The sequence below is a fragment of the Bemisia tabaci genome, chromosome 1 (genome assembly GCF_918797505.1).
Source record: "Bemisia tabaci chromosome 1, PGI_BMITA_v3".
Taxonomy (NCBI): domain Eukaryota; kingdom Metazoa; phylum Arthropoda; class Insecta; order Hemiptera; family Aleyrodidae; genus Bemisia; species Bemisia tabaci.
Window position 1 is genome coordinate 57,454,074 of NC_092793.1, and position 10,856 is coordinate 57,464,929.

The 10,856-nt window shown below is 39.7% G+C and overlaps 1 protein-coding gene across 1 annotated transcript; it reads right to left on the bottom strand.

The window, feature by feature from the left end:
* Positions 1-780: 780 nt before the first annotated feature.
* zld (zinc finger protein zelda) lies at positions 781-10,591 on the bottom strand. Its single transcript, XM_019060261.2, has one exon. It carries the CDS (start codon positions 9,719-9,721, stop codon positions 6,914-6,916), a length of 2,808 nt encoding a protein of 935 aa, XP_018915806.2. The 5' UTR covers positions 9,722-10,591; the 3' UTR covers positions 781-6,913.
* Between the last annotated feature and the right edge of the window lie 265 nt (positions 10,592-10,856).

A 10,856-nucleotide genomic window follows, 5' to 3' on the forward strand; every position in this document is an offset into this window, starting at 1 on the left:
AGTGCATGGATGTAGCATTTATAATTTCCGATCAACGTGTACCAGAAGGTAAAATACACCTCTTTTTCAAAATCGTGAAAAATTGGAAAACCAAGCAAAGACTCACATACCCAGATACACTTCAAGAGTGCTTTTCATTCTTTTTTAATGTAAATATTGATTTTCAAAGTATACGATGAATTACATCATTTTAAAGCTAAGAGCGAGCGTTCTCTTTCAAATCAGACAGAGTTACAGAAGTATTCAATTTTTTTTTTATTTGAGAGCTACTTTCAACTTTGAAAATAAACGTGTTTAACTAATAGGTACTGCATTAATAATTGGATCTGCAAAATGTTAGCAGCATCTTACGATCTTTTAACTGTTTCTTTCGACTAGACTTTGTTAAAATGAGTGAAAATGAATAAATAAAAAATGAATCCGTAAATAAGAGAAGGACAACGAGCAAAACTAACAAAGAGTTTGAAAATCAGTTGATTTAGTAGGATATACAAAATACTTGGACCCCTAATTTTCAATATATTCTACTTAGGCAATTGGATCATTATTTAAATGCAGGATAGGAGACATTGGCAATTTTGAACATGTTTTAAGGTGCAGTTGGTGGCAAAGTGAAAGTTTACTTAAAAAACCTAAGTAGGTAATAGCTCCGCAATATAAGCGCAATTTTTCTAAGAGTTATATAATATTATTCTTACAGTTATCTACTTAAGATTGCAAAATAATCCGTACTTTTTTCTTTAACCTGAGGCTTAGTGGGTGAAAGAATGAGTCAAGGAGTATGATTCATTTGTACTTTAATTTTTTTTTTCATTTTGAACCTATTTACAAGAAACATAAAACAAATACTGAATCGTAAAATAATGATACAAAAGAGAAACATTTACTTTGATACAAAATTGAAAAAAGAAAAATAATGATAAAGACAATAATAATAAAAACAATAAAAATGAGATTAACAGGAACATTGATCCTACTAAAAAAGAAAGAAAAAAATTAACGCGTGGTTATTTTCTAAAAATGAGAATAAAACACCTAACATTGAGGGTCTAAGTAACACGGTAAGTACTTACGTGAAAACAACAAATTTGATTATTTCTCACGGGTTGGAGTCTTAGTAGAAAAAATGGCAAGATTTGAGATACTGGTAAATTTTCCTGCACGTGAGATGCACAAAATCGATTTTTTTACATTTTTTTGATGAATTCATATTCTAAAATTAAAGACCGATACAGCAATGATAAGGAGTTGAGAAATATTTAGCGGAGGAAAAATACTGCAATAATACTGGTGAGCTCACTTTAAGAGGAAGAACTGAAGTTAACGTAGAGAAATTTTGATTAAGAAAATTATCACTTCCTCGCAAAATTCAGACTACATTATTTATAGATGGGGGAGAAAAGGAGTTTTGTCCTGATTAGCTGCGGTATGACTTAAGACAAAAATACAATAAAACGATAAAAAATAAAGATATGTACATTTTTACACGATCACGACTGTTCAACAAATTAAACTACTGAGGTAGCGACTGTGAAAGAAAGAGAGGAGGGCTTTATGACACGTCTAAATGGGTCTTGTCACCAAATTACTTACTATTATTACATTTTGTATACAAATAAAGGAAATTATGGAAGGCAAAATGGGCTATGTCATCGTATGGAGTAACAATTCAATCGAGGAAAAAAAATGTTACAAATGAAACTTGAGGAACTGTCTTAAGACAGAATGAAGTCGATGGCTTTCTGACCTATTGACGTTTGCACGATCTATGTAGGAAAGGTTACAGTTGACGGCCAATGGACAAGTCTTTGATCGTGGAATGATATGCAAAAATCTAATTCACATTATTTGAAGGAGAAAAAAGTTTAATTTTGCTAGTTCATAGATATTCAATAAAAGCTGGAGAGTTCTGGAGGAATTTCCGTGTTAAATAGTGCGTATGAGAACGGTCTGTGTTTTAAAATATTCTCTCGGAAGAAAAAAAAAATCTGAACCTGAAAAAAATGATGAAGTCGTAAAATAGTAGTGAAAGAATGACCGTTTTAAGAGATCAAGGCCCCTGAAGAAAATAAATCGTTGCCGCAAAAGTAATTTCTTTCGATCTCTGTTGTCACCAATAATAATTTTTGAAACAACGATTCGTTTTCCACGGTTCATAAGCGCACTGAAACTTGCTGAAAATCAAAGAACTTTCTATCCCTGAAAGAACACGATAGGTGCTCACCGAAAAAAAGTGAAGTTGATTTAACATTCTAGATGTAAAAAAAAGTGTGCGAGAACTTATGAAATACTGAATTACCCGATACAGCAGTTACTTTAGCAATGCCAAGATGTACAACTAACTGCTGTGGCGGGTGATTTAGCATTTTATAAGTTCTCGCACATTTTTCTTACATCTAAAATGTTAAATCAACTTCACTTTTCTTCGGGTGTTACATTTAGTGCCTCTTTACATCTCTTCGCCAGAAACTAGGTTCTAAAGACTAAAATTGATCTTCTTAAAACGAGTTATAGGGCTGAGCTTTTTTCGGCAGAGAGAAAAAACGTAACAATTTTTATAACATAGCATTACATTTTTTACATTGCGCTCCTTGAAGCCTGAAGCGTAAGTTAATATTGAAAAGATCAACTTGAGTTTTCGAGAGACTCACCTATGACAAGGATCACCGTTTAGGGTACAATTTAAGGATCCACGAAGGCTTGCTATTTAAGATCACCGATTCTTGAAATATCACTAATTAGGTATAATAAACTCATTTTTAGCATACGATTCGTAAAAAATGTTTTGTATCGTAATTCAAAATGCAAAATGATAAAAAGAACATCCATAAGGAACAATGTACCTGAGCCATCCATATAACACGTGCCTAATGATTGAAGAGAATGAAAACCTGTGAGTAGTTTATTACAAAAAGACAATGAGTAACTGATAGTATTACTGAAGATTTCTTGTAAACGCTCAGAATGAATTAAGTACAAACGGCACAGTTCAATTAGTATCTCTTTTTTTTTCAAAATGTTCGAGTGCTTATCATTTCACAATTTACTCACTTCCTATTTTAATTTCGTCATTTTGGCAACCAGAGACTTTCAAAACAAAGATACATCATTTGAAAACTTTTCATCACGCACTGGGAAAAATTATAAAAAATGAGCAAAAACCGGATGTACTTCCAATCATTGACTCGCAATAGTTGTATGATTAATTCTAGATTAAAATTTTAAACAAAAATAATAATATTTACAAAGACCTATGTACATTAACATTGATTTAACAATCTATTACAGAGGTAGAAATTGTTGATGAATGCGTTTAAGTGAACCATGTCTAAAAGCGAGGTAAATCTTGATCGAAAGAAATTATTCAGATCAAAACTAAAAAAATAACCAATGGGTAAATAAATTATTTGAACAATCTAAAGGAATGGAAATACATTGCACAAAATTACAGTTACTTTAACTATCTAGCTAAACAGAAAATAAAATTAAGAAACAATACTATCAACATGTATAATACTGGACGACTGTAAGCTGAATTTCAGTAAGAGAAAACTCTCGAGGAAACCATGTGGTCATGACTTGGAAAAAAGGATACGTCTTGTCATGTTACATAGTGTACACTTTACCATGGTTCGCCATGAAAATACATAAATACAAATTTTGTCATGATATAGATAGAAGGTAATCCTTATTAATTCTGATATGCCCTTATTAAGAAATATCAACTCAATTTTGCTCCATTAAATGTAGAGGGAAAATAGGAAAAAAGGGAGAAAACCCGTTTACTATGACCTCTACTTATTGAGAAGCCACGTTCTGATAAAAAAATTAGGATGAAGATCTTACAAATCGATCGAGTCTGTAAATATGACAACTAAATTACAAATGATGAAATAATGTTGATTATTACGACTTAACATAAATTGAGCAAAAAACAAAAAAAAGAAACAACTTAAGAAGGAGGTGAAAAAACAGTCCGTTACAAATAAAGTAATTTTGATTATGAAGTAAGAATTATCGAAGAAGAATTAGTTTACGTGTAGGCGAACTGGGAAACAAATCACATATAAAGAGAAATTAATATGGATATTAATATAAAGGTTTTGAAGGCTGAGATAAAATCATTCGAGTATTCACATTTTTCTAGGTCATAAGCACGTGAATAGTTGAAAAAGTCGCGAATTTCACGTTCGAGGAATAGAGAAACGTGCAAGTCACGTAAGTCAGAGGTATGGTGTGGGTAATTGAATACTAAGGCAAAAAGAACTTTAAGTTAGAGGAGAGATCATCTCGAACTTATCGTGATCACAAAGGGTGAGGAAAGTGGTTAAATTTTGGATACTGATTGGGTGGGAGGGGGGGCGACTGGCAGCAAATGTGGACCATCTCTAACAGAATGGTTCAAAATTTTGGCGGGAGTTTCATTAGAATCAATTGTTTCAAATAGAGAGAGAGTCACTTTTCAGATGAGCTCTAATTTGCATGTATTTTAATGCACTTGAGTGCCTATACAGAAAAGGGAGTCTTGCTCTTTGCGGAACAACTGATTTGTTATAAAAATGAAATAAATGAGGAATATTTCGTGTTTTCAGCCAAACATCGCTGCTAATCGGGCAAAATCATTTCTGCAGCAAATAGAAGTAAGTCAACCAAGTGTTAAAAAAAATTCCCTGAATCTCGTCTAAAATTCTCCTCAAAGCTTCGAACTCACAATGCTATTAGACTTTCTAGATACCATAAGGTAGCATTACGCTGGCGGGGGGCAGGGGGAAGGGGAACGGCAAGGCGAGGCAATACTTTCAGATGAGCGACCGTGAGTTAGTTTGTTCCGCGATTATAAGTGCGTAAAAAATGTTTTGCTCAAACGATTTTTTCTCGCCATAAATGCAGCAATTGGCGAAAAAATACCTAACGGTAACAGAGAACGCCAAAAACAATATCACAAAAAACTACACAAAAAAAATCTTGGACCTTGCAGTATGTCATTTTGAAAGAATCCACGTGAAGATGTAACAGCCACTTTAGTTTCTCACACTTAGTGCGATGATGGTTCAACTAGCCTAGAAACCACGCATTCATGGTGTTCACATAGCCCAAAACGTAGGACTTGTCATAACTCGCAAAAAAGCCGTTAACACACTCTAATTAAGTCACTGTCGCCTTTAAAATTCTGCTCATTTCGAGACTCACGTGAAAATGGACTTACGTCTTTTTATTCGCAGAATAATGTCAATACCTGAAAGCGAAGTAATGTAACGCTGTCGGAGCTTTTAAAAATTGAGGTATTTTTCGGTAAAAGGGCGTATGAGACTTCCAATGCTGCTAAGATTGTGCAACGTAGTTCTCTAGTTGTAAGTAACTTATCCGACAGTTCTTCTACGACTTTTTCTATGAATCTGCTCAGAGTTTTTCATCATCACTATTGCAAGGAAGAGGGTCGATTGTGAATGAATTTCATTTGCCGCAAACGCCATGGAAATTTCACAATCTTGGCAGCATTGCAAACCTCATACGTCCTTTCACCGAAAAATGCCTCAATTTCTACAGCATTCTGTTTTGTTTTTTAGTGAGTAAACGTGCTTTTTATAAAGAGGTCTCAGGTAATTTCCTTGTTCCTTGAAAATATTCCTCGCCTAGCGAGACGAATCGATTAATTTGATGTAAAAACATCATATCTGCAGAAACTTTGAAACGCCCAACGTAATTAGACGATAACTTACAGCGACTTGTAGTTGGACTGAATTTAGCAAAAAGAAACTAAGTTCTAGGTTATAAATCGAAAACCTGATTGAACTATACAATGAGAACACGGATTTTGAAATATTCCCAAAACTTGGCTCCTTTCTGTTAAACTGGACGTACTTATGCTAAAAAAAAACTATGCTACACGCAAAACCTATGCGCGTACTTCTTTTTAGCATAAGTACGTTCAATTCAATTCAGTTTGTTAGGAACTCGGCTTGAATTCAACAAGTGACTGACTAAATCGAAGATTTTCTTGAACTTTGACAAAAAGCTGATAATTTTCAATGCGGTCTCTGACATAGTAAATGCGTTTCTGAATCTTTATTTTAAAAGTGAGTACCTAAAGCTGATGAAATCACGTATACGATTTTAAACAAAACCTTGTTTTGAAAAAGAAAGAAAAAAAATTCTTATCCAGATTTCGGAAGCATTCACACATTTCAAATTCAAAAATAAGTTTCCAAAACAAATATACTTACAAATATTTGACGTATTTTGTTTTGTTTTAAGTAGGTGCATGAATAAAAAAAAATCCTGAACCATGAGAACTCTGAGCTGTGATTCACCCACAGAGGGACCTTGTTTCAGTGGCATGGTACCTAAAATACGTGAGTAAAAGCAACCTATCCACACTAAGAAAAGTAAAAAAAGATAGGTAGTCATTCATAGGTACTCTTACTGTATTTATACCTATTATAATTTTGACAGGTATTAATCTTAGGATGTCAATTTACATGGCTAACTTGCGATTAGCTGTTAAAAATAAAAGTGCAGGAATTGAGCAGAGGAAAAAAAATTAGAAAAACATTTCTACCGCTTTAAAAAGCTGCACGTCCAAAATACTAGTGTCAATTTTTGCAAACAATTTTAGCGAAGGAAAGGGGCTCCATTCTGATGGTTCGAGGCTTTTTTCGTTCACTTTTTACGTACTGTTAATTTTAGGTACCATGCGACTATCGATGTGCGTGAAACGCACAAAATCAATCTAAGTTTGTTCTCAATGATAAAAAGCATGTAATTTCCTCTAAAACAATATCACTGTGAAATAAACGACGCGCAGTTGAGTACACAAAATTGCTTTTCGGACATTTGAGTATTGCGTAAGGGACATAACAAAAAGGAAGAGATACAGGGAAAAATTCACTAGAGTCAAAAAGTGCTCCAACTCTCAGCTGAGAATTTTCGGCGGCGTGGAGCTAAAAACGGGTGGTTCTTTGTATTTTCGTCGGTGCGTTTCGGTGTGCTTGAGCATGTGATCTTTGCGGATGAAGCCCTTACCGCAAACGTCACAACTAAAGGGTTTTTCGCCAGAATGGAGGCACATGTGCCGGCGAAGATCGGTCTTATGATTGAACTGTTTGGGGCACATGTCACACTTGAAAGGCTTATCCCCCCCGTGTTTGCTGAAATGCTCTCTGTGCAAGGACTCGGCCACGAAACGCTTGCCACACCGGTAGCATTTGTAGGGTTTTTCGACGCCAGAATGAAAGGACTTGTTGTGCTGCGTCAAATAACAGGACCTATTAAAAATTTTGTCGCACTCGTCACACCTGTGAATTACTTTATTCTCTACTTTAGGAGAATCCGCACCAGCTCGGGGAAAGGAGTCTAAAGAACTGGAAACCTGGTTTTTCTCGTCGAAATCTTTACTCGATGTGTTTCTCTTTTTGACAGGCGGTTTGGGCTTTACTTTTCTTTGCGACGAGTCGGCTACGTCATCAGAAAATTGAGGGGGCTCTGTATTTATTAAAAAACCAATATTATTCTCTTTTTTTACTCTATTTACATCAAAATCACCGGTAATAATCTCAGGTTTACTCTCTTCATAATTGCTTGGGTAAGCGTATTCTTTCTTTATGTCAAGTTTGCTCTCCTCGTAATTGCTAAGGTAGGCGTATTCTTTCTTTACGTCAGGTTTACTCTCTTCGTAATTGCTTAGGTAGGCGTATTCTTTCTTTATGTCCAAAGGATCCAAAGGACTCGGAGATGTTTCCAGGCCGCTGTCGGAACGCGAATCGGCGCCAACGCCGTTGCTGGTGGGACTGTTACCGATCTTGGTGAAAGTTTCCATAGAATAGGATTCGTTATGAGGGCTCTGGGCCTTGCTCTCGGCCGACAGAGGTCTCACCTGCCCCCCCACGTCTTCGATACCCTGAGAAGAATTGTAGTAGTCAGGCTCTACAATTTGGTTGAACGCAACATTTTGGAAATGTCCGAAACCGTGAGCTGGGTAATACGCATCGTTCGGGTGCTCACCGCTTTGGTAGGGTTGAACTCCCTCGGAATTGGAATTACCAAAATTGCTGTTGGTGGTAATTGCTTGGGTGGAAGAGACGTGGGGGGGCTGCAAGTTTGGGTAATTCATCGCCATGCCCCCGGGGGAGCCGGAGGGGGGGATACCCTGGGAAGGTGCCAAAGCCATGAACTGCGGAGTTGGCATAGCCGCCGCCGGGGAAGTTGACTGGATAAGATGGATATTGGAAGTTGGATGGTACTGAGGGGGGTGCGGAGGATACTGGTGCGGACTGATTGAAGAGAGGTGGGAATTGATGGGGGGCAGATGAGAATTGATGGAAGGGGGCAGATGGGGGCTCATGGGGGACAGGTGGGAATTGATTTGAGGTAGGTGAGGGTGACTCAAAAGCAGGCCCCCCGATTGGTGTTCCGAAGGGCCTGCCATCAAGTTTGGGGAATTCGATAAAAAATTGGGGTAATTGTTGTAATTAGTTGGCGAAGTTACATTCCTAGAATTATTAGCATTATTGATAGGTATAGGTGACTCACACTCGGTTTTCGTCGAATGAAGAGGCGCCGGCGTCGAGCCACCTTCCTCGTTGGCGGACCTGGAGGAGGGGGGTGGGGGGCTCGGAGCTGATCCCTGAAGACCCGCGGCGAACGTGGGATCCTTCTGCGGATGGTGATGGACGCTGATCGGAAGAACTGCCGGGTCCGGCTGGTTCGACTGCTTCACGGCGTTCTTGTGGAGGGTCGTGTTGTAGTGGCGCTTGAGATGTCCGGAACTGGTGAACCACTTATTACACGCTGAACAGTTGTAGGTCTTGGGCCTGCGGGCCTCGTTCGACTTCCACGACCCGCCGGAGGATTTCCCGCTCTTCCCGTTCGGCACCGGGGTCGGGAGGTTAGGCACGGTCTGGGAAGAGGAGATCTGCGACGGTAGCTGCTGGTTCTGCTCGTACGGCTGGTACGAGTTCAACGACTGCATCTGCTGCATGCTCTCCGAAGTCGGCGGCGAGATGGTCGTCGACGAGACGCTCGGGAAGTCCGGCGAAGGGAGGTTCCCGTTGTGGTGGCTCATTTGGTAGTACTTCTTCTCCGGGTGGGAGTTGTTGACCCAGGAGGACACCATCGCGTTGACCGAGTGGTTTCGGCCGTTGATGCCATTCTCCTCGTTGGGCTCTCCCAAGGCCGGGTTGTAGACGTGCACTTTCTGCGAGTCCAGGTCGAGGATCTCCTCGCCGGAGCCGGGTGGTTTGGCGGCCGGCGGAGGGAAGCAGTCGTTGAACGGGAAGTTGGAGGTCGGCGACTTGGCGTGCGCCACCGACAAGTGCTCCAGGAGCCGCTGCTGCGAATCGGCGATGAAATTGCACCGGTCGCACATGAACCCCCGCGCGCGGGGCTGATTATTGACACCGGGACTAGACGAGGAAACATTATTCCGAGGCGACTCGGGCGGATAGTTATTGTAAGGGTGATAACGATACGACTGGTTTTGATGAGGCTGGTTCGGTTGCGGACTGTGCGGCGAACTCGCGGGGGGGATCACCGGAAAGTCAGCGCCGGGACCCAGGACATAGCCCGGATAAGCCGGCGAACGATTGAAAGGGTACTCGGAGGAATTTTTCGAGTGATTGTACGTGTGGTGCACTTCGAGGGACTTCAAACTGTCGAAAACTAAATTGCAAGGGTTGCATTGGTGCGGGTGCTGCTGGGATGGCGGCTGGCTGGTCTGAGCCATTGCTAACTGGATCGGTCACTATTCGCGGTATCACTTGTTCCCGACTCCATTCGGACAAGCACGGCACAATTGAAAACACACTTCAAAACACTGCTGGCACCGGCGTGGAACTCAAAATATCAACACGGGTAGGAGAAAAAAACAAACAAACAATGCGCAGGATCGCGATCGGAAGAGCGCGACAACGAAACACACCGGTGATTGAATGTCAGGCGCGAAAAATAAACACTCGAAAATGCGAAGAAACTACGATGGCATTCTGGCACAGCGAGAGCGAAAAAAGCGAGAAGTCATTTACAGTAATCCACTGAGTCGGAACGCGCACAGAGTGACATACTGTACACTCGAAAGCGACTACAGCATGACTGCCGAAATGGGTTTCCTCGGATTCGAAAACTCGCCGCCACTACTCGAGAGAGGGGGGGCAGATATGAATGAGTCTCTTCCCCACTCTCGCGCTGTTTCTTGCGTCGCCCATTCGCGCAACGCTTTCCCCCTCTCCCCTCTTCCGTTCGGATTTGTCTTCGGCGCGGATATTCAAACTTGATGTCACTTTTTCTTCTCCCGTGATAATAATAATTGTTCTTTCATTGCTCTTTGAATTTTCTTCTTCGTCCAGTTGGCAATCGATTACTTCTGCTCAGAAGCCCGGGATGACTTGATTCGGGACCGAATTTTCCGCGAGCGTGCAAAAAGAATGAGAATGTGATAATTTGATGAAGGACGAAGTAATAACGAACGGTGAAAATGGAAACCCCGCCGTGGGCGCGAGTCAGGGTGGTTACGCCGACGGGAAAAGTGAAAAATCACATATCTCGATTTACGAGTATGCACATTTCTTGTCGTTACGGGCGATCAGAGATTGAGGGGTAATTGCAATCCAACGTTGCAAAATTTGCTCGAGTTTCAGTTAAGACATTTTATAAATCTCTATTCAGATTTTTATCCCCTTCACTGGGAAAAAAACACATTGGATCTAGAGTCCAAACTCTTAAAAAAATGGTTAAGAAAAAATACTCTTGCTTAAATCTGATTGAATCAAGAGTATTTTTTCTTGTCAATGTTTTCAAGAGTCTGGACTCTAGATACAATGTGGTTTTTTTTCCAGTGTTCTATTCAACTCAGAAAATCAATA

Excerpts from the sequence above, each read along its gene's own strand:
- zld (XM_019060261.2), bottom strand. The coding sequence starts at position 9,721 with ATGGCTCAGACCAGCCAGCCGCCATCCCAGCAGCACCCGCACCAATGC.